Source organism: Plecotus auritus, assembly GCF_963455305.1.
Source record: "Plecotus auritus genome assembly, chromosome: 14".
Taxonomy (NCBI): Eukaryota; Metazoa; Chordata; class Mammalia; order Chiroptera; family Vespertilionidae; genus Plecotus; species Plecotus auritus.
Window position 1 is genome coordinate 4,199,467 of NC_137780.1, and position 22,098 is coordinate 4,221,564.

The window sequence follows — 22,098 nt, forward strand, 5'->3', positions numbered from 1 at the left end:
CATGGAAAGCCACAGGGCCAGCATCCCGGCTTCTCCGAGCCCATGACCAGCTCTAACAGGGCCGGCCGGTTGCGGAAACCGAGGGTGAAACGCCAGGCACCGTGGCAAACAATGACAGTTTGGGGCAGGCCGCCTCTTGGGGACAGGGCAGGGCAGGGTATGTGCTGGTGGACGAAGCCACCTTCCTTATAGACGCTGTCTGCTGGGATGCGGGCAGGCCCGGAGGACGATGACTCATCCCGGCATCTGTTACTGGTTATTCCAGATGCCGCCCTGCCTGGGCTCTACGCTCCACTCCCACCCCCAGAGAGGATGGGTGGGGGGAGGCGGGGGGGGGGGTGAGGGGGCAGGAGTGAGCCTGGCTTATTTTTTTGTTGTGGTTCATCCCCTCACCTGAGGATATTTTCCCATTGATTTTTAGAGTGGAAAAAGAGGGGAAGAGACAGAAACATCAACGTGAGAGAGACACATGCACTCTGGCCAGGGCCAGGGATCAAGCCTGCACCCGAGGTACATGCCCTTGACCAGAATGGGACCCGGGACCCTTCAGTCTGCAGGCCGCCGCTCTATTCACTGAGCCACACTGGCCAGGGCGAACCCGGTTGATATAGAAGACCAGCTGGTACATGGTGTGGTTGAAGGGCTGAGTTCATGACCGAGACAAGGAGGAAGGGAGAGACAGGATGACCTGACAGATTTACTCTCGGCAGAAATGTGCATTGCATGTTTTGAGGGGTTGGGGTGTTCTTCCGATTGCAGGGAGAGAACTTTCACTGAGATAACCATGGTCCGTCACCAAGTCCGAACAGGGGCGAGGCACCCCCACGTCTAAGGAACAGAATCGCCTTCTCCCCGCAAAGCCCACAGGACCCACACGAGGCTCAAAACGGGGCCCTCCTGTCCTCTGATGTCATTCTTTTTTTTTCTTTTAATATTTGTATTGATTTCAGATTGGAAGAGGGAGAGACAGAAACATCAATGATGAGAATCACTGATCGGCTGCCTCCTGCGCGCCCCACACTGGGGATTGAGCCCGAAACCCAGGCACGTGCCCCAATTCCATGAACCAGGAGGTCACGGGAATCGAACCGTGACCTCCTGGTTCATGGGCCGAAGCTCAACCACCGAGCCACACCGATGGGCTGGAAGCTTCTTGGATCTGGGTACAGAGGCTCTTTACTGGATAGAACTCTTGCGAGGAAGCAAGTCCACGCTTCATGTTAGAGCTGCGCAGGGGCCCGAGGCAAGCAGAGCCGTTTGCAAGGTGTCAGAGGGCCCCGGCCTGCGTTTACGGGGCGCACGCCGTCGTCACAGTTGACGTGTGTAGGCCCAGGACCCGGAATACAAGTGGAATTTTCCTTGCAGCGGCCGAGGCCGGGTAAATTTCCAGACTAATTTAAACCAGAGGACGGTTCCTGTAAATTGCAGTGATTCAAGCCCATGGGCGGGGGCAGAAGCCCCAGGGCTCGGTGCTGTCACCCAACTCGGGTTAGCGCTCAATGGTAATCCGGTTTCCCGGCCCGGGGCGGCTTCCAGAGCATCCTAGCGCTGGGGGGCCAGACGGACATTGGTCCGAAGGGGGAGCTCCACCCGATGCCTCGGCCCCACCCTGCGGAGCCTGGCGGGTCACTGGCTCATGTCCAGCTATTACATCCCGGGAGCACAGGCCCGCGCGGCCCGACGTAAACACGGGTCACAGAGCGCAGGGAATAGGTTCGCTCTCTAACCAGAAGCAAAGAAGAAGGGAGACGGGTTGGAAACGGCAATCGTTTAATTAGCCCATTTCACGCACGCTCACGTACCCTGTCTGCGAAGAACGATCAGTACTTTTCCGAATGCTCTTATGCCTGAGGTGAAACTGGTTCACAAAATAAAAGCATACATGATCCAGTGTCTAAAACCAGTGATTCGGAGAAATCACCCCTGTTTATTTTCCCCAACAGAGAGGGAAAAAAAACGAAACAAAAACATGGTTCGGTCCTTCCGGGTTTGGGTCCGCACCCTTCAAAGCCGCGCTCCGGGCTGCGGGCTGCGGGCTGCGGGCTCCGCGCCGGCGCTGACGGCGGCGCCTCCGGGGCAGCCCCAGCGGAGAGCCCGCTAGTGAGGTCACGGGAGTCGGAGCCAGACGCCCGGCACCACGTGCATCAAATAAAAGCCCGGGTAAACGCAGACCTGAACAGGGATGCCGGCACGCCTGCCGTGTTGCTTCTGTTCCTTGTTGTGGGTAGTTTTTGGTTGTGAAGTAAACTTTTTGCTGTGAGCGAGGAGCTGTAGGGCGTTCAAGTGGAAGCCAGCGGGCCACCGGCGAACACACACGCCCTCCCTCCCCCCACATCCTCGCCTGATTGCTGTTGTGGGTCCGAAAGTAAAGAAAGCGATTTCAAGTATTCAATTCCTATCAAAAGTTGGTATCAAAAGTAATAAAGGACCTAATTTCTTGGTAATTCCACGTGTTAAAAAATAACTTAAGAAGCCAGAGTCCGGCCCTTTCCTGGATGAACCCCGCGGCGCGCCTAGAGCTGCTGCAGGCAGCGCGGCGAGGAGTCGGCGTTCAGCACCTCGATCATGGACCGCAGCGTGGGGAACGTCTCCGACACGGAGGGGAGGGTCTTGTAAGAAGGCGAGATGCTGAAAAGGAGAGACACAGGAGGGGTGTGAGCAGCCACGCAATTTTACAAAAACGGCGAAGCTTATGCTGCATTCCTTCCTACTGTAACCCTCTCTCTCCAACAGCCCATGGATGTGGGGACAGACGGTTATTACAAAAACACGGAGCTGGGAGCAGAACACGCCCTTCTGGGCTCAATCCGAGTCTTCGGGGGGAAAATATTAAAACTCTGATTTGCAGCCCTGGCTGGTTTGGCTCAGTGGATAGGGTGTCGGACTGTGGACTGTAGGGTCCCGGGTTCGATTCTGGTCAAAGGCACATGCCTGGGTTGCGGGCTGGTTCCCCAGCTGGGGGTGTGCTGGAGGCAGCCAATCAATGATTCTCTCGCATCATTGATGTTTCTATCTCTCTCTCTCCCTCTCCCTTCCTCCCTGAAATCAATAAAAATATATTTAAAAAACAAACAAACAAACAAAAAACTCTGGTTTGCACATGAGTGTGAGGCACCCACGTCCCACGGGCATGCACCTGCGTGAAGCAGGAAACCCGGAACAGGGCTGTCCCGGAAGAACGTGGGGCCGCTAGACACGTGTGGCAAGGCCAACGGGACGCGCCGACGGAACCATAGGGTCCCACGGACAGGGGCTCCGTCTCGGCCGGGGCCACGGCCCGCGGCTGGCAGAGTGGCCGCCGTGGCCTGCGGATAGATGTGCAAGGCACCCGGCGGAGGTCACCATGGGAAAACGCGGAGGAGGAGCGGGGGGTGGGGGAGGATGGCCGCAGAGCGAAGCCGGTTTCATCTTTGCTAACGGTTAAAGCACCTGCGAGCGGTTTCATCCCAAGCCCACACTCCTCTGCGGCTTCTGCAGACCAGAGCCAGGGGGTCGGAGGCGGCTGACGGCGGGGCGTCCGGCACAGGCGTGTCACCTCCGTGAGGACGAAGCCCACCTGCTCGGGGCCGAGAGCAGTGCCAGCACCGCTGCATGGGCCACGCTGCATGGGGACGCGGCCTGCGCAGGCTCGGATCCGAGTCCGCTCGCTCCTGGGCACGGAACCGGAGGGGCCGGGGCGAGTGGTCCATGAGCCGTGAGAGCTAGCTGACTGTCTGGTTACATAAGTAAGACATGTGCCGCTTCCTTTCACAAGTGACTTCATTCTTCGTTGTCATCCACACACTCGCCCTGGAGGGGTCTTGCCCGCCCGCAGACCGCCTGCCCTGTAAGCTCCCCGAGGGAGTAACGCGGGGGATCGGGCGAGTCCTCAGAGGCAGCGGCCCCGGGGGCGAGGGCCCCTTCTCCCCCGTCAGCTTGACACCCTCCGCGGACCCCGCGAGACTGACCTTTTCAAGTTCATCCAGCTTTTGGCTACTTTGCCGAAGGCCTCTGAACCGGCGGCTGTCATGGCTTCAAAGTCCACCAGCTGCGAGAGAAGGGGCGTCCGCGAGGGGGTTAGACACGGAGGAGCGGCTCTCCCCGGGGCATCCGGTCACTCACGGGTCTTCACGACCCGCAGCCCGGCTGGCACGGCCATCCGCCCCGGGCCCGCCGCCTACCTTGCCCTTGGGAATCTTCCCGGCGACTTCCTTGCCGCTGGCCATCAGCGCCCCCACGATCACCGAGTATGCGATCACGCTGTGAAAGGAAGCAGGGTCAGTCCCCAGCTCCCCCGGCTTCCCGTCGGGAAAGATGGCATTTCCTTTCCCTTAAGAATCCTCGGGGGGGGGGCGCAGGTAAAGGCATGTACTGGGGGGAAGGAGAGGCCGGGGGAGGTCAATGGGGAAAAAAAAAAAGGAGACATATGTACTACTATTTGTAATACTTCAAACAATTAAAAAAAAATAACTGAATGGATTAAGATGAAACCCAGTAAAAAAAAAAAAAAAGAACCCTCTGAACGTTACCCATAAGACTGCTTTCCTCCGGCTTAAAAAGCACTTACTAATTTACTACAAAAGGACCTCCGATTTAAAATGGAAGGGTCCATGTGACCAAGAACACTCTTTTTCTGGGGAATAAAAGCCTTCTTGTCATCAGGACATTTCTTCCCTTAGGTTTTCCATTCCTGGGGGCGATGAATTAGAAAACACGTCTGTTTATATCTGACAGCGTCCTGCGGCTGGGCCTTCACACGCCTATCAGCAATGTGCTTTGTGGATCCAGACGGATCCTACCGTTCAAGCATTAACAACTGGCCTTCAGAGAAGGAACACACAACACGCTCTCCTGAACGAGCTACCAGCCGTTAAAAACCGACACGCTGTGCCCGTCTCCTTCCTGGCACGGACAGACTCCCTCCTGATTCCCGTGTCTTTGTGACGCCGGAGCGTGTGCCCAGGCCAGGCGGCCCGGGACGCAGATAACTAAGCGAGGCTCTGGCCTCCTACAGGGGTGGGCGGGCCCCCTGGGACAGGAGTCGCCCGGGGCTCCCCCACCAGGGGGGACCTCACGGAGGGCACGGCAGGCGCAGGAGGCGGAGGCGATGGCAGGACCCGGGCTGGCACAGCGGGAGGGAGCGGCACGGGGGGACTTGAGGATGTGAGGAAAGGTGGGAGGTGGCGGGGCAGGACCCTCAGAGGTTCCGCCGGGCAGAGAGGTGGGGAGGGGACGAGGCCAGGTGGACCCGGCAGGATGGGGCCTGGCCCGGGCCCGATGCCACCGTGTCTGCGCCTGAGTCACAGGCACACAGGACTGGGGCACGGAGCGGGAGGAGGAAGGCCTGGAGCGGGGAGCCGGGCTAGAAAGGCCGTGCCGGGAGGGGACAAGGGTGGTGCCGCGGCGGGGACGGTGAGGACAAGGGAGAGAGAACGAGGTCAGGAGGCAGAGTCAACGGGGTTTAGGGACCGGACAGAAGTGGGGACCGAGGGAAGCGTCGAGAGTGACTGCGGCTCGACCTCCTTCACGCGTCCCATGGAGCGTGGGGCCGCTGTGGGGCCGGTGACGAACCGCCGGGTGTCCGCAGAGGGCGCGTGGAGGCGGATGAAAGGGTACGCACAGGCGGGATGCGCATTCTGTGCTCAGGGGCACGGCTGAAATAATTTGCTGATGTTACAATACTATGTTCCTATTTTGTTTCAAAGCCTCTTAATATTATAATAGGATTTACTGCCACATTTAGGAGTTTTACGTTTAGAGTATTAATAAAGACGCACAAGTATGTTACTTGAGCCAGAAACACCTTACATGCAAACAGGTGCTACGCCAGCACACGCCAGCGACATGCTTTGCTGCACGCAGCACCAGCACCCTGCAGACACCTCCCTGTTACTGACATCTAAACCCTGAAGGGGTCACGAGCCGGAATTTATTCACATGACAAAAACAGTATGGAACGGTGGGTGGCTCAAAAGTGTAAAACATTAGGGCTAAAGGTCAATCAATGGCCAAAATCTGGGGGAGAGAGGGGACGAGGGTGGGGTAACGGTCTGGGCGAATATGAAAGTTAAGGTGTGAGGAGCACGAAGCCTGCACACAGTAGGCCTCCAACACACCTTCATGGAACCGCAGCACCCAAGCACACACCATCAGAACTCTCTCCTAATGATTGGTGATGACGTGGGAGATCAAGGACATAACGTGGGGGTGGACTTTGAAAAAACCAAAAGGCCGGCTTCTGGTCTTTGATGGGGGCACTTTTGTACCCACACCCACAGAAGGAAGTGTAAGCAAAAAAAGAATGTGTTTTTCCACGTAAAACCTTTTAAGGTTTAGGCCAGCACTCACCTGGATCCTCGAGAGAGTGGCATCAGATTATAAAAGTAATAAACTAAGGATAAGATTAAGTTGCAAACAGCGTCAGCCTCCTAGGAAAAAAAGACACATGCCCGTGAGCTCACACACTCGATGACAGACTGAGTCTTTACCGGGTGACAGAACACATGGGGAGCAGGGTCATCTCCCTCCTCCCCACAGTCTGCTCCCACTCCTGACACCCGGTGCTCCGTGGGTCACTCCTCCCCACAGCCTGCTCCCACTCCTGACACCCGGTGCTCCGTGGGTCACTCCTCCCCACAGCCTGCTCCCACTCCTGACACCCGGTGCTCCGTGGGTCAGTCCTCCCCACAGCCTGCTCCCACTCCTGACACCCGGTGCTCCCATAGGTCACTCCTCCCCACAGCCTGCTCCCACTCCTGACACCCGGTGCTCCGTGGGTCACTCCTCCCCACAGCCTGCTCCCACTCCTGACACCCGGTGCTCCGTGGGTCACTCCTCCCCACAGGCTGCTCCCACTCCTGACACCCGGTGTCTCTGTGGGTCACTCCTCCCCACAGCCTGCTCCCACTCCTGACACCCGGTGCTCCCACAGGTCACTCCTCCCCACAGCCTGCTCCCACTCCTGACACCTGGCACTTTCCTGTAGCTTTGCTAAAAAGGGGTGCACAGTCCAGTTTAGAGCCTACCTTCCCAGCTGTTTTTACATCTGCAAACTTTCCTGCACACAAATCTCTATCTCCTTTAATGTTCTTTGCAAGGTCAACATATACATCGAGATGGAAATAAAGCACTTATTAGCACAGATTATGCTTTTGACAAGCCCCCCTCTGCCCAGAGATGTAGGTGGCAAATATGCTTAACTATGTATAAAACTTGATGCTTAATTATATGAAGGACTTGATTAAAACTGTGAGAGAAAGAAGGTGCCTCGGGCACCCATTCCAGGAGGTGGATGGAGCCTCAGACTCTCGGCCCAGGGGCAGCACAGGGATCCGGGGACAGGCTAGATCCCGCCTCCGGGGAGCCCCCCTGGCGTTGGGGTGGGCAATGCAGGGACAAGGTCACAGATCAGAAAAGGTCACTTTCATCAGGGACCGAATTTTTCCTTTCAATCGTGACAAAGCCCAAGTTTATGATAATACAGTAAATAATAAATTCGTCCCCCCCCCCCAATTCCTGCAGTTACTAAATATGGGGACCGTTTTGGTAAGAACACTTAAAACACGTACAGGACCACGAAAGCTGCTTTCAAGCATACACTGTACCGTCCCCAGGAGAGGGCGGAGGCTTCACGTTTACAGAGACACGCAGGCAGCGTGGACGAGAGGGACACACACACCCACCCCAAACTCCGACGAGAGAATGAGCACTTTCCCTTTCGCCGTCAGGTCTCTGTAGAGGGCGTCGATTTCCGCATGGTATAACTGTGTTCTTTCTTCCGTGGTCTGAGTTTCCACAGAAAACAGTATGTTGCCGACCCTAAAAACACAGGAACGCGTGTCAGAGGCCCGTGCTCTCCAACCCGGAGCCAAGCACAGGGGTAAAAGAGGACGCAAACGGCACGCTGCCGTGGCCCAGGCCCCGCGGAGGGCGGACCCCGCCTTTCCAACCACGCGGGTGAGGGCGAGGCCGCAGGACGCCGTTTTCTCACAATGTGGTCGTTGGCTCGGGCTAACCACACGCACTTCTTCCAGGAGCTGAAGCGAATACCGGGGGAAACAGCCTCCCGTGGCAGAGAGTGCGTTTAAACGCCCAGAAACGGCCAGGCCACCCTGGTGTGATCGGGGCTCAGGGCGTCAGAAAGCTCTGGGACACGTTTCCTCTCCTTTCTTGAAGCCTCTGCTGCAGGCGCAGCTCCAGGCCGGGTCTGGGAGGATGTCATTGGACGCCACAGGTGTTTGAGGGAGGGGGCGGAAGTGAGGCATGAACTACTAGGATCTGATACTGCTATTCCAGGGACACGGAGGCCCCGATGAAGTCTGGATTTTAGACGTCTATATATATAAAAGGCTAAGTGACCGGCAGACAGGTATGACGTGCGCTGACCACCAGGGGGCAGACGCTCAACGCAGGAGCTGCCGAGGGACAGCAACTTTGCAGAGTGCCCTCTGGCACTCCGGGACCCCATGGGGGATTGTTGGAGAGCCGGTTCTGGCCCGATCCCCGCAGGCCAGGCCAAGGGACCCCACTTGCCGGAGGGACCCCGCTCACTCGGCAGATGCCCTCTGAGCCCCAGCACGCCCCAGGTGAGGCCAGCCGGCCAGGTAGGGACCACAGGAGGTTGGCTCCAGGGCATGTCCGGCCTGTCTCGCCCAGTCCCGCCTGGCCAGCCACCTTTTAATTAATTTCCTTTCAATGTGCTCAAGTCTGTGCCCCGGCCTCTAGTAGTTAATAAAAACGTCCCCTGCGGGGCTACTGAGAGAGTGAAAAAACAGAAAGCCCCCTAAATGGTCAATAAAAAAAAAATAAACTAAAATGGAATTCTATGCCATTATTAAACATGCTGAGGAGAACAGGACATGCGAAATGCTATAAAACAATGGTCAGGACAGGAAAGCAATACGCACAATGTAATCTGTTCCTAAAGAACACAGCGCCAGGGTTTTATTTGCTAATCTGTATTCTATCTTTTTATTTTATCTGTGTACTCTAAATGTTGCACACCATGCGCTGTTCTTGTACTACATTAACTCCCGTATCAGAGGAACTTCTAACGGCTTCCACTCTGCCAATCTCTCATCTCTGTTCGTCTTATTAGGGAAAGCCTTCCCCACAACGAACTCCCAGAACCCAGAAGGGCACTGCCACCTGAGACATCGCCCTGAACCCTAGGGAGCGGCCACCCCAGCCGTCAGCAGTCACCTGCCGTGTGAACACTAGGAATGTCACGTGAAAGGGTGACTGGTTATGGCCGCCCGCGGGCCTTGCTTCGCGTCAGGCGACAGGCACAGCCCTGCCTGCGGAGTCTCCGTGGCAACAGGCACAAAGCACAGCCCCCTCCCTGCACCGGCGACCCCCTGCACGGCCGCGCACGTACTTGTCCCCTGTGATGGTGATGGTGAAGCCATCGTACTCCTTCCCTTGGTCCTTGATGCTGGGGACCTTGGTGTTCACAGTGAAGCCGTCCTTGGTTTTCGTATTGAACTGCTTTCGGGGGGGAAAGGAAGCTCACGTTACTCGTGTACACGTCGCTGTCCACCCCCACCTGCCGCTGTGCGGGGCGGACTCGACGCCGCGCTCCCAGGAGGTCACAGAGGTCCCCGAGGCACAGACCAGCCATCGGGGACAGGGCACAGGCCCCAGCACAGACTCCGGGCCCAGCGCGCAGCCCGCGGGGCCCCCAGCGAGGCCGCAGAGAACCTCAGCCCCGCAGGCCCCGGCTCCCGCACCAGCCAGGGTGCTGCTCACGCCTGGAGCGGCTCTGGGTTTGGGTGGCTTCTCCTGCTCGTCACCGGCAGTGACTGAGTCTGAGCAGAAGAGCTCAGCGGCACCCGGCACTCAGAGCAGCACCACGCCCCGATGCACTCCTGCCGAGCCAGTCTCTTCTGGAAAGTGTTCCCAGTGACACCTGCCAACTGGGAACTCGGACCCTCACCCCGACGCTGCAGGCCACGGACAGGATGTTCCAGGGATCCCACTAGGTGCTCCCTCTCGGGGCACTGAGCCACTGCGGCCCAGCACGCTTTCCCCTTTAAACCCACATACGTCTGAAGTGTTAAAACCTCCCTCAGCGGATTGAGTGTTCTCCCCGATACAGGGAATGTAAGTGCCTAACGCATCCACAGGAAACTAGAGATTACAGACAGACGCGGCCAGTGTGCTGAGGGCTGCATCCCAGCAGCCCTCGCAGAGCCGTCCCGCCCTCTGGAGGGTATTTGGGGAATTCTTGGGAGCGTTTGGTGGCTACAGAGATGAGGTGGGTGGGAGCCAAGACTACCCGATGTCCCTCTGGACTCTCCTGTAGACAAGAACCCAGTTATCTACACTAACAAAAGAGAAATATGCAAATTGACCGTACCTCCGCAACACCCACCAAGCAGGAGTATGCGAATTAACCCAACAAAGATGGCGGGTTAATTTGCATATGCAGACGCAGAGAGGCCAGGCAGGGCGGGATGCCTGCTATGAAGGGGAGGGCCGAGGGCAGGGGGAGCTACAGGAGCGGTGCTCCGGACAGAGCGGAGAAGACTGAAGGCTCCGGCCGGAGCGAAGATGGAAGGCAGCGGCCAGAGCAAAGGCCTGGGTCCTGGGTGCCGAAGGAAAACCGGTGCCAGCAGCCAGAGGAAGGAAGGCCTATTGCACGAATCTTCAGGCAACGGGCCTCTAGTAACTCAATAATGACCTAGGCCTGGGACTCCTGTTACCCTTAGGCACTGAATGTTGGTTACAGTTGTAATATACGCGGAATTTTCCAGGATGGCAAGCAGCACATAAACTGAGGACAGAGCGTACCCTGTACTATTTGGAACTTTCCCGAGCGTGGTTTACTGTTTCAGAGAACCTTGTCCCCCATGGCATCGTCACTCATGAGACCCGAGTCGCCACACAATTGAAGCAGAATTCACCTGTACGTATTTTTAAGTTTCCTTCTGTCTCCCACATCAGCGGCTTCCTCGCAGACTTGCTTTTATGCCTGAGCGCGATGCCCGTGTTTTATTTTATCTTGGTTATTACGCCGCGTGGATATGCGAGGGTTTTCGGGCAGCGCACTTTATAAACTTTACACCACGGACGGCGTAAATGTTAATGAACGTGGCATTTAGCAGCTCGAAGAAGGCTGCCGCTTTACTTTTTCCCTGAACGTGTGCTGCGCACCGGATGGTGAACTTACCTTCATGATGGGGAGGAGGTCTTCCACTTTGTGTACCTTCTCCAGGGCCTCTCTCACCTCCAACAAGCCTTTGGGGTTGTTCGCACTAAAAGAGAGAGAGAGATGGAACTACAATCAACACAGAAACCAATAATTGTGTGGCCGCCTCTTGCTGGGCCACGGCTGAAGTTTCTAAATAACGGGAAGGTTTAATCCGAGTGCGTTTGGCCCGCAGATGAGAATGAAGGAAGCAGGGAGCAGCCCATCCGGACGGGGAAACAGCGACAGCAGATTGGACGAGCACCCTGTTTGGCCATAAACTCTCATTCCCTGAGTCCAACGCTGAAATTAGAAGCAAATGCTTTTTCCTTGCTCACACAGAAGTACACTCCTAGGTTTTTTGTGTTGGTTTTTTTTTAAATTTTTTATTTCCCTGCTAGGTTTTTATATCAACTTTATATTTACTTGGTGATAATGACTCGCTCAGATTTTTTCTCTCCAGTATTCTGTTCACTGTTGTATCTATAGCTTTACATCTCCCTGCCTCTCCGGTGAGGAGGAATGGATACGAAGGCTGACGTCCCTGAGAAAGCACGCCAGAGGAGCACCCTGTCTTTCAGAAGGAAGAGACTAGAAAAGCCACAGCATCGAGGTCCACGGAGTCCGTTATGAAGAAGGCCGGTAAGTCACCGTGAAAGGCTTGAGGATTCCAAACACGACGTAAACGTTTAATACACTTCGTTTACTCCATCCACAGGCTTAGTTTACACGTTTCATAAACATTACGTGAAATCGACTCATTACTATGAAAAAGGATTTAAAGGCTTACCCGTGATAAATGAGAATTCTGTCTTTAATGAAATGAAGAATCTTCTCAAAATACTCCAGATACCGCATGTTTATCACCTGACCCCTGAAAGAAAGACAATTGGGAGTTTTTACAAAGGAGGAGATTCCAAACAACATCTAATGTCCAAGGTAAGTGCAAAGAACAGTAAGAAAGCGAATAGGCTGATGCAGCCACACCGACAGGGAAATTCACTCGTTTGCCACCAACGCACGGAGAGGCGAAGACTGCTGGTCGGCTTGTGGAGCCGGTTCTGGGGGGAAAGGTGCCGGCCCTGGAGACGCCCAAGCGGGGAGGAAGGTCCTCAAGGACTTAGCGAGGCCCCGGCGTCTGTACCACTTCCCTCCTGGGGACCTGGGCACTTACTCAGCGACATGCCTTCTCTCCCCTGGTTCTGCTGACAGCGCTGCTGCTGCTGCTGCTGCTGCCTGCTGCCCACTCGCCAGGCAGGCCACCAGCCCCACTACCCGCCCTAAAGGATTCCGCTCACATTTCTACGCCCACCCCCACCCCACCCCCAATCTTAAAACTCCCAGAACTCCATGTACAGCCACTACAGTGAGGTACACACTGCACGGACACATACATGTACCAGAAAATGTACACACCTGATTGGTGTCATGTATACATCGGATTGACGTACACATGTCCAATATGTACACATCTGACTGGCATGCACATGTACAAGAGGACACAGCCGCCCTAACCAGTTTGGCTCAGTGGATAGAGCGTCGGCCTGTGGACTCAAGGGTCCCACGTTCGATTCCGGTCAAGGGCATGTACCTTGGTTGCGGGCACATCCCCAGTGGGGGGGGGGGGGGTGCAGGAGGCAGCTGATTGATGTTTCTCTCTCATCGATGTTTCTAACTCTCTCTCCCTCTCCCTCCCTCTCTGTAACAAATCAATAAAAATATATTTAAAAAAAAATAATAATAAAAATAAAAAAAAGAGGACACAGCCTACATGTGTGCAACATGCATACACCCAGCTGCTCCCCAGACTCCCCCAAATCTCGAGTTAATAATAGTCTAACGGGAGTCCACTCATGGACACACTCTCCCAACTCTATGGGACACCCACACACCTGAGCCAGACAGGACGACCCCCTGTGGCCCCATGCTCTCCCTGTGTCCACCCCACCACCAGCGCTTCTCATCTACCTTCGAAGCATCCTCTCTTCCCTCCAAATCACTCTGCACAGCGTCCAGGCCTGGGTACCTGTCCACCTGAGCTATCGCACAGCTTCCTAACCACTCCCCTGCCTCCCGGGGCGGGACCACGCTTCCTCCTGCAGCGGGACCAGCTGAGAGGACGCAGGCAGGACTCTGCACGGCAGAGCGGGTCCGTGCGGGCCCGCCCTTGTCCAGGTCACCAGGAAAGGAGCACTGGGTCTCTCCTGGTCTCCAGGCTCACGGTTTAGGATAAACTCCGATGAAGACAGAAAAGACGCACGGGGGGGAGCGGGGGGTCCTACCTGATTAAATTGATGTGGTTGTTAAAACCTCTGCTCAGACTGCGTGCCGGCATCTGATCTAACCACAGCACCGGCTGGTCTGGGTCAGCGATCCTGTGAAACAGAGCTTGTTGAAGACGAAGGCCTTCCACAGCCAGAAAGGTTCAAACGCGTTCACAATAAGACAGCATCTCTGCACAAGTGGGGAGAAAGCTATGGCTCGGACCAAACTCCAACTAGCTGCGCCGCCTGGCCACGTAGGCAGTCAGGACAGGCTCACTCGTAGGGCGGCACTTTCTCGTGAAAGTGGGTATCACCGTGACCTACGCCGGACCTGGGCACCCAGGCACACACGGCAGCGATGGAGACACGCACCGAAGTTCACGCCAAGGCCACAGGCACATGCTCTTTCGAAACGACTGCTCTTCTGGCCGGTGCGGCTCAACGGGCTGAGCGCCGTCCCACGCACCAAAAGCGGGCCGGTTCTGTTCCCAGTCAGGGCACACGCCCAGGTTGTGGGCGCAGTCCCCTGTTGGGGGGCAAGGGAGGTAACCGATCAATGTTTCTCTCTCTCCCTCTCTCTTCCTCTCTAAATTAAATAAAAACATATTTTTTCTTTAAAAAAAAAAAGATTGCTTTTTCTAAAACACTTTTTAAAAAATGTACGTGGAAACATAACGCCTATTTTGTAAACAGTAACTGAGTGTATTTCAAAGAACAATGATGCCAGCAATGCTTGACAAATTTAGAGAGGATCCTATAACGCAGGGGTCGGCAAACTCGTGAGTCAACAGAGCCAAATATCAACAGGACAACGATTGAAATTTCTTTTGAGAGCCACATTTTTTAAACTTAAACTTCTTCTAACGCCACTTCTTCAAAATAGACTCGCTCAGGCCGTGGTATTTTGTGGAAGAGCCACACTCAAGGGGCCAAAGGGCCGCATGTGGCTCGCGAGCCGCAGTTTGCCGACCACGGATATAATGTATGAGGCTTCTTGTTAGGAAATAAAACAGAACTCGAAACCTGTTGAGGAGACTTTTTTTTTTAATCCTCACCCGAGGATATTTTTTCCATTGATTTTTAGAGAGGGTGGAAGAGAGAGGGAAAGACAGAGAGAAATATTGATGTGGGAGAGACACAGTGAGTGGTTGCCTCTTGCATGCGCCGTGACCAGGGCCCAGGCCGGGGAGGTGCCTGCCACCGAGGTTCGTGCCCTTGACTGGAATCAAACCTGGGACCCTTCGGTCTGCAGGCCGAGGCTCCATCCACTGAGCCACACCGGCCGGGGCGAGGAGACCTGTTTTACGAGGATGAGACCCCGTCTGTCATGCAAATGCTGGTTACCGTCTCCACTTGACCGCGATGTCGAACATGTCCCTCCACTGCATCAGCCGCGTCTTCCCGTTCATGCGCACCTTCGAGCTGGTCCAGGTCCGCTGCACGGCCTGCATGACCTCCAGGGCGGCCAGGCCCATGGCTGCGGAAGACACCGTGAGGGAGCAGCGGCGGGACACGCTGAGGGCCTGAGCGCGTGCCCCAGGTGTAACTCCACACAGCGGATCCTTGAACACACGGGGTTTGGGGCGCTGACCACCCGCACAGCTGGAAACCCGGGGACCACTTTGGTTCCCCCAAATTAACTGCCAATAGCCCACTGCTGACCAAAAGCCTTCCTTACTACATGAATATCGATGAACACGTATTTTATATGGCATGTGTGTTATGTACTCTAGTCTTAGGATAAAGTAAACTTGAGAAATAAAAATGTTAAGTCATAAGGAAGAGAAAATGCCTTCCGAGTTCTGTACTGTGTATGCCGTTACGTTTACATCGTCTGTTTGCAAGACCACTGTCTGCCAGCACCCACATCAGTACCGTCTTAGGCGATGCACTGTTGGGGTTACACCTGTTAATAACACCACACATGACACATGAAAAGCTCATGTGGAACGTTAAGACGTATCTGCAGGTGTCAGGGTTCACGCACTGACAGGGAAGAGCCAGCAATCGGACTATTTCACGGTAGCCTCGCGTGGTCACACGGCGGCTTCCCAGTAGAAGGAAATCTCCATGAGTTTCCACAGAATATTTGCATTTGCACGGAAAACAGCCACGCATGAGTGGGCCCCTGCAGGTCAAACCTGCGTTCTTCAAGGGTCAATGTGTAAAGAAAGAACCACGAGTGTGGAAATTGAACAAGACTGGATGCACGCTGCAATCACAATGGCCCTGCCAAAACGCAACCTTTCCGAGGGGACTAGAGACACCCCAAGGGTGTCCCCCCGTCGGCTCCCTCCCGAAGCACCGGAGGCCTCCAGGAAGGAAGCCGCTCCGGGGGACGAGGGACACGCTGCCTGCCCCGCGGGAGGCCTCCGACCGACCCCCGGTCTATGTTTACGTCCGCACCATGGCAACCGCACGGAGCCGGGGCAGGAGGCAGCACTCCTTCGGAACGCAGATGACCGAATCCACACCTTTCTGTGATGGTCACGTGGAGATGGTGAGTAAGCACAACAAATGTTTGGGTTTTTTTTTAAAAAAAGCACAGCGTGGCTTAGCAACCCTTGCTCCCCTGTCGGAAACAGCTCCATTTTCGGAGCGTGTCACGTACCTCTGTGTATCCTCTTGTTGGGCAGGAAGCCAGGCGTCTCGTACTGCATCAGCGATCCCAAGCGATCCGCGACGCAGATCAGCTCCTGCACCTCAGGCTTGTAGCTCTCGAAGTTCTGGTGCAGCACGTCTCTGGAAGAAAGCGTTCAGACGCCGTGAGGACTTTCACAGCGGGCCTCGGGTCATCGGATTTCCCCGGAAGAGCCGTCGCCGCCTCCACCGGGCTGCTGCCGATTCTACGTTCGCCATGTGGTTCTGTGGGATGCTGGGGCCCGAGTCGGCGCCGAGTTCTTCCTCGGCTGGACCTGCATCTGCTTCCAGTGAGATCCCGGGAGAGCCTCCCACGTGGGGTCCGAGCAGCCCTTTCCAAGCCAGCCAAGCCCTCCTGCCTGAGCCTCCAGCATGCTTTTTTTTTTTTTTTTTTCAAATATATTTTATTGATTTTTTTACAGAGAGGAAAGGAGAGGGACAGAGAGTCAGAAACATCGATGAGAGAGAAACATCGATCAGCTGCCTCCTGCACACCTCCCACTGGGGACGTGCCCGCAACCAAGGCACATGCCCCTGACCGGAATCGAACCTGGGACCTTTCAGTCTGCAGGCTGACGCTCGATCCACTGAGCCAAACCGGTTTCGGCAAGCATGCTTTTTTTTTTTAATTTATTTTTAAAATACATTTTTATTGATCTTAGAGAGGAAGAGGGAGAGAGAGATAGAAACATCCATGATGAGAGAGAACCATGGATCGGCTGCCTCCTGCAAGTCCCCCACTGGGGATCGAGCCCACAACCTGGGCATGTGCCCCTGACCGGGAATCGAACCTGGGACCCTTCAGTTTGCAGGCCGACGCTCTATCCACTGAGCCACACCAGACAGAGCTGTGTTTTTTTTGTGTGTTGTTTTTAAATATGTTTTTATTGATCTTTAGAGAGAGGAAGTGAGAGGGATAGAGAGATAAAAACCTCATCGATAGGCTGCCTCCTGCATGCCCCTCCTAGGGATCGAGCCCGCAATACTGGGATGTGCCGGGACCGGGAACTGAACCAGCGTCCTCTTGGTTCCTGAGCTGACGCTCAACCAGTGAACCACAGCGGCTGGGCCGCCTCCAGCATTCCACCACCGGAGCTGTTGGATGCACTTACCGCTGGGAACCTGCCTTGTGAAGGTGCTGACCATTCGCCATTCCAGTTTGGACCCCCCCCCTTCTTTCTTTTTAGAGAGTGAGGGTTGATCTTTACGGAATTTTCTTAATTTATCAGACTACTGTGGCCTCCCAGGAATCAGAATCTATTCTAGATCTAACGGTGTTGTGATGGGAGAGCCCTGGGCATCTCCGCTTTGCCCTACGGCAGCGGTCGTTGGCCAGCAGTGTGATTTCAGACCGTCAGTATGTTAAGCAATTTGTTTTAAAAGTAACGTAGCAGAAGAATAATGTGTATCAAAGGCTGCCAGTCGGTCCAAGCACATCTGGAGGTTGACGGCTGCCCACGATTAGCAGGGAAGATCCGACTAGAACAGCCGTGGGCAAACTACGGCCCGCGGGCCGGATCCGGCTGTTCTATCCGGTTCTCTTGCTCTCCCCTCTGCTCCTTTACTTTGAATTTATATTAGTTCACACAAACACTTCATCCATGCTTTTGTTCCGGCCCTCCGGTCCAGTTTAAGAACCCATTGTGGCCCTCGAGTCAAAAAGTTTGCCCACCCCTGGACTAGAAGAAATGACGATATCCAGAGGTAAGTTTCATGGTTCTTTAGAACCTCAAGAAGCCCGGCCGGTGCAGCCGAGAGGCTGAGCGTCGACCCACGAACCAGGAGGTCACGGTTCGATTCCCGGTCAAGGGCACATGCCCAGGGTGCAGGCTCCATCCCCACGGTGGGCCATGCAGGAGGCAGCCGATCCATGATTCCCTCTCATCCTTGATGTTTCTCTCTCTCTCTCCTTCTCTTTTCCTCTCTCTGAAGTCAATAAAAAAAAAAAAAAATACTTTTTTATAAAAAGAAATATCTGCAGACGAAACGTGAACAGAAAGCCATTCACCGGTGAAGAGATAACCTGGTGGACTTATCCTTCGGCCTGAGCAAGGGGACACTCACTTGATGTGCGGCTGCAAGCCCGGCTGCTCCTCGTAGTCTTCTATGAGGAAGGGCAGGTTCTTGGCCCAGTGGTCCTTGAAGCTCCCGGGCAGGTCGGCGTCGACGTTGTACTCCGTGAGGGGCGTGTCCAGGTGCGCGTGGAGGTACCGAGAGTACTCTGCGGGCGGGAAGCGAGAGCTCACCCACCGCACGCCGCGAAGGGAGCGTCTTCTAAGGTGGCTGCCACACAGATGTTTTGTGACAACTTGGCTTAATCCCAGTGACTCTGAGCGGGGAGCATCGTGCTAAACGGAAGAAGCCAGCCGGAGGAAGACAAGCTTCACCCGATCTCACTCATTCGTGGGGTCTGATGAACCAAACACACGGAGGAACAAAACAGATCCAGCGGGAAGGCGGGGGTGGGCGGGTGAGAAGAGATTAACGGGGGATTTATATGCTTATATGCATAACAAGCATGCAGTGCCTGCCTCCTGAGGGGGTGGGAGCGAGGTGGGGGGGGGGGTCAATGGGGAAAAAAAAGGGACATCTGTAATACTTTCAACAATAAAGATAAATTTAGCCCTAGCCAGTTTGGCTCAGTGGATAGAGCGTCGGCCTGCGGACTCAAGGGTCCCGGGTACGATTCCGGTCAAGGGCATGTACCTTGGTGGCGGCCACATCCCCAGTGGGAGGTGTGCAGGAGGCAGCTGATCGATGTTCCTCTCTCATCGATGTTTCTAACTCTCTATCCCTCTCCCTTCCTCCCTGTAAAAAAAATCTATAAAATATATTTAAAAAAAAAAACCAATAAAGATAAATTTTTAAAAAAATCCTAAGTGGAGACTCCAAATTTAATTAAGTCACTATTCTATATGCTGATCGCAGTGACCTGCCACTGACTGGCGTCTCCAGGTGGAATAAGAGCCGTCAGCCGGGGCCCACTGTGGCTGAATTTTAACCACCTCTCCATGAACTACACCACAGATCTCACGTTTCCATTCCAGATGCTGAGAATCCAAGTGTCAGACTGAGCCTGGTTCTCTGTCACCTGCTAGATGAGTAACCGCCTGTCTGGTTTCACCAACGGACCGACCGCTGCTTATGTCTACGAAGCGGCGCGGAAAAAACCCGGGACCCGGCGCCCCATCCCGCGGCCTAGAGCTCACAAGTCCACGTTCTCCGAACCAGGAAAAAGAGGGACTTTAGAGGACAGGGCTGTGCCACCCAATAGGCAGCCCGTAGCAACCCAGCCACGGAGCACTTAGACGCGGGTGGGTGACTGAGAAACTAAATTTAAACTCTTATTTAATGTGAGTGAATTTAAACTTAAAAGCATTTGATACAGTTATTAGAAAACCTCAGTATGTTTGAAAGAACTTGCATATGTGAATCTACCTTTTCAACTTTAAATTTTATGAAATTTCAATTTAGATCAAATGTTCCCCATGAGCATTTATATTTAAATTGAGATGTACTGTAAGGGCAAACTTGGAAGACTTAGTACAAAAACAGTAAAATGTCGAATGAATAGTGCTTTCCTATTAGCTACATGCTGAACTGATATTGTGGATGTACGGGATGAAATAAAATGTTCGGTTAAAATTCACCCCACCTGTTTGTTTTGACCTTTTTAATGAAGCTACGAGGAAATTTAAATTACGTACATGGTTTGCAATTATTTTCCGTGGACAGCGGTATTGCAGAGGGCTCATGGCAACAAAGGACAGAGAAGGAGCGGGAGGAAAGGGAAGGAGTGGGAGGACAGGGAAGGAACGGGAGGACAGGGAAGGAGTGGGAGGACAGGGAAGGAACGGGAGGACAGGGAAGGAACGGGAGGACAGAGAAGGAACGGGAGGACAGGGAAGGAGTGGGAGGACAGGGAAGAAACGGGAGGACAGGGAAGGAGTGGGAGGACAGGGAAGGAACGGGAGGAAAGGGAAGGGACGGGAGGACAGGGAAGGAGTGGGAGGACAGGGAAGGAACGGGAGGACAGGGAAGGAACGGGAGGACAGGGAAGGGACGGGAGGACAGGGAAGGGACGGGAGGACAGGGAAGGAACGGGAGGACAGGGAAGGAACGGGAGGAAAGGGAAGGGACGGGAGGACAGGGAAGGGACGGGAGGACAGAGAAGGGACGGGAGGACAGAGGAGTGGGAGGACAGAGAAGGAGTGGGAGGACAGGGAAGGAGTGGGAGGACAGGGAAGGGACGGGAGGACAGGGAAGGAGTGGGAGGACAGAGAAGGAACGGGAGGACAGGGAAGGAGTGGGAGGACAGGGAAGGAGTGGGAGGACAGGGAAGGAGTGGGAGGACAGGGAAGGAGTGGGAGGACAGGGAAGGAACGGGAAGACAGGGAAGGAGCGGGAGGACAGGGAAGGAGCGGGAGGACAGGGAAGGAGCGGGAGGACAGGGAAGGAACGGGAGGACAGGGAAGGAGTGGGAGGACAGGGAAGGAACGGGAGGACAGGGAAGGAGTGGGAGGACAGGGAGGACAGGGAAGGAGTGGGAGGACAGGGAAGACAGGGAAGGAGTGGGAGGACAGGGAAGGAACGGGAGGACAGGGAAGGAGTGGGAGGACAGGGAAGGAACGGGAGGACAGGGAAGGAGTGGGAGGACAGGGAAGGAGTGGGAGGACAGGGAAGGGACGGGAGGACAGGGAAGGAACGGGAGGACAGGGAAGGAGTGGGAGGACAGGGAAGGAATGGGAGGACAGGGAAGGAACGGGAGGAAAGGGAAGGGACGGGAGGACAGGGAAGGGACGGGAGGACAGGGAAGGAACGGGAGGACAGGGAAGGGACGGGAGGACAGGGAAGGAGTGGGAGGACAGAGAAGGAACGGGAGGACAGGGAAGGGACGGGAGGACAGGGAAGGAATGGGAGGACAGAGAAGGAACGGGAGGACAGAGGAGTGGGAGGACAGAGAAGGAGTGGGAGGACAGGGAAGGAGTGGGAGGACAGGGAAGGGACGGGAGGACAGGGAAGGAGTGGGAGGACAGAGAAGGAACGGGAGGACAGGGAAGGAGTGGGAGGACAGGGAAGGAGTGGGAGGACAGGGAAGGAGTGGGAGGACAGGGAAGGAGTGGGAGGACAGGGAAGGAACGGGAAGACAGGGAAGGAGCGGGAGGACAGGGAAGGAGCGGGAGGACAGGGAAGGAGCGGGAGGACAGGGAAGGAACGGGAGGACAGGGAAGGAGTGGGAGGACAGGGAAGGAACGGGAGGACAGGGAAGGAGTGGGAGGACAGGGAGGACAGGGAAGGAGTGGGAGGACAGGGAAGACAGGGAAGGAGTGGGAGGACAGGGAAGGAACGGGAGGACAGGGAAGGAGTGGGAGGACAGGGAAGGAACGGGAGGACAGGGAAGGAGTGGGAGGACAGGGAAGGAGTGGGAGGACAGGGAAGGAACGGGAGGACAGGGAAGGAACGGGAGGACAGGGAAGGAGTGGGAGGACAGGGAAGGAATTGGAGGACAGGGAAGGAACGGGAGGACAGGGAAGGAACGGGAGGACAGAGAAGGAACGGGAGGACAGGGAAGGAACGGGAGGACAGGGAAGGAACGGGAGGACAGGGAAGGAACGGGAGGACAGGGAAGGAACGGGAGGACAGAGAAGGAGCGGGAGGACAGGGAAGGAACGGGAGGACAGGGAAGGAGTGGGAGGACAGGGAAGGAACGGGAGGACAGAGAAGGAGCGGGAGGACAGGGAAGGAGCGGGAGGACAGGGAAGGAATGGGAGGACAGGGAAGGAATTGGAGGACAGGGAAGGAGCGGGAGGAAAGGGAAGGAGCGGGAGGACAGGGAAGGAACGGGAGGACAGGGAAGGAACGGGAGGACAGAGAAGGAGCGGGAGGACAGGGAAGGAGCGGGAGGACAGGGAAGGAGTGGGAGGACAGGGAAGGAACGGGAGGACAGGGAAGGAACGGGAGGACAGGGAAGGAATGGGAGGACAGGGAAGGAACGGGAGGAAAGAGAAGGAGTGGGAGGAAAGATCT

At 55.4% G+C, this 22,098-nt stretch overlaps 1 protein-coding gene across 9 annotated transcripts in view; it reads right to left on the minus strand.

Annotated features, from left to right (window-relative positions):
• Positions 1–1,753: 1,753 nt before the first annotated feature.
• TTC13 (tetratricopeptide repeat domain 13) overlaps positions 1,754–22,098 on the minus strand; it is a 51,113-nt gene continuing 30,768 nt past the window's right edge. For 6 of the 9 annotated variants that reach the window (XM_080651331.1, XM_080651328.1, XM_080651330.1 and 3 more), the window contains 12 exons: positions 18,136–18,292; positions 16,043–16,173; positions 14,776–14,908; positions 13,450–13,542; positions 11,958–12,041; positions 11,150–11,234; positions 9,356–9,465; positions 7,662–7,797; positions 6,328–6,407; positions 4,161–4,239; positions 3,948–4,027; positions 1,754–2,628 (listed from right to left, as the gene is read on the minus strand). In XM_080651331.1, coding sequence (XP_080507457.1) covers positions 2,514–2,628; positions 3,948–4,027; positions 4,161–4,239; positions 6,328–6,407; positions 7,662–7,797; positions 9,356–9,465; positions 11,150–11,234; positions 11,958–12,041; positions 13,450–13,542; positions 14,776–14,908; positions 16,043–16,173; positions 18,136–18,292 — 1,283 coding nt within the window. In that variant the 3' untranslated portion in view covers positions 1,754–2,513. The remainder of the gene's footprint in view (positions 2,629–3,947; positions 4,028–4,160; positions 4,240–6,327; positions 6,408–7,661; positions 7,798–9,355; positions 9,466–11,149; positions 11,235–11,957; positions 12,042–13,449; positions 13,543–14,775; positions 14,909–16,042; positions 16,174–18,135; positions 18,293–22,098) is intronic. The other 3 variants (XM_080651329.1, XM_080651326.1, XM_080651324.1) reach the window with 1 other exon arrangement.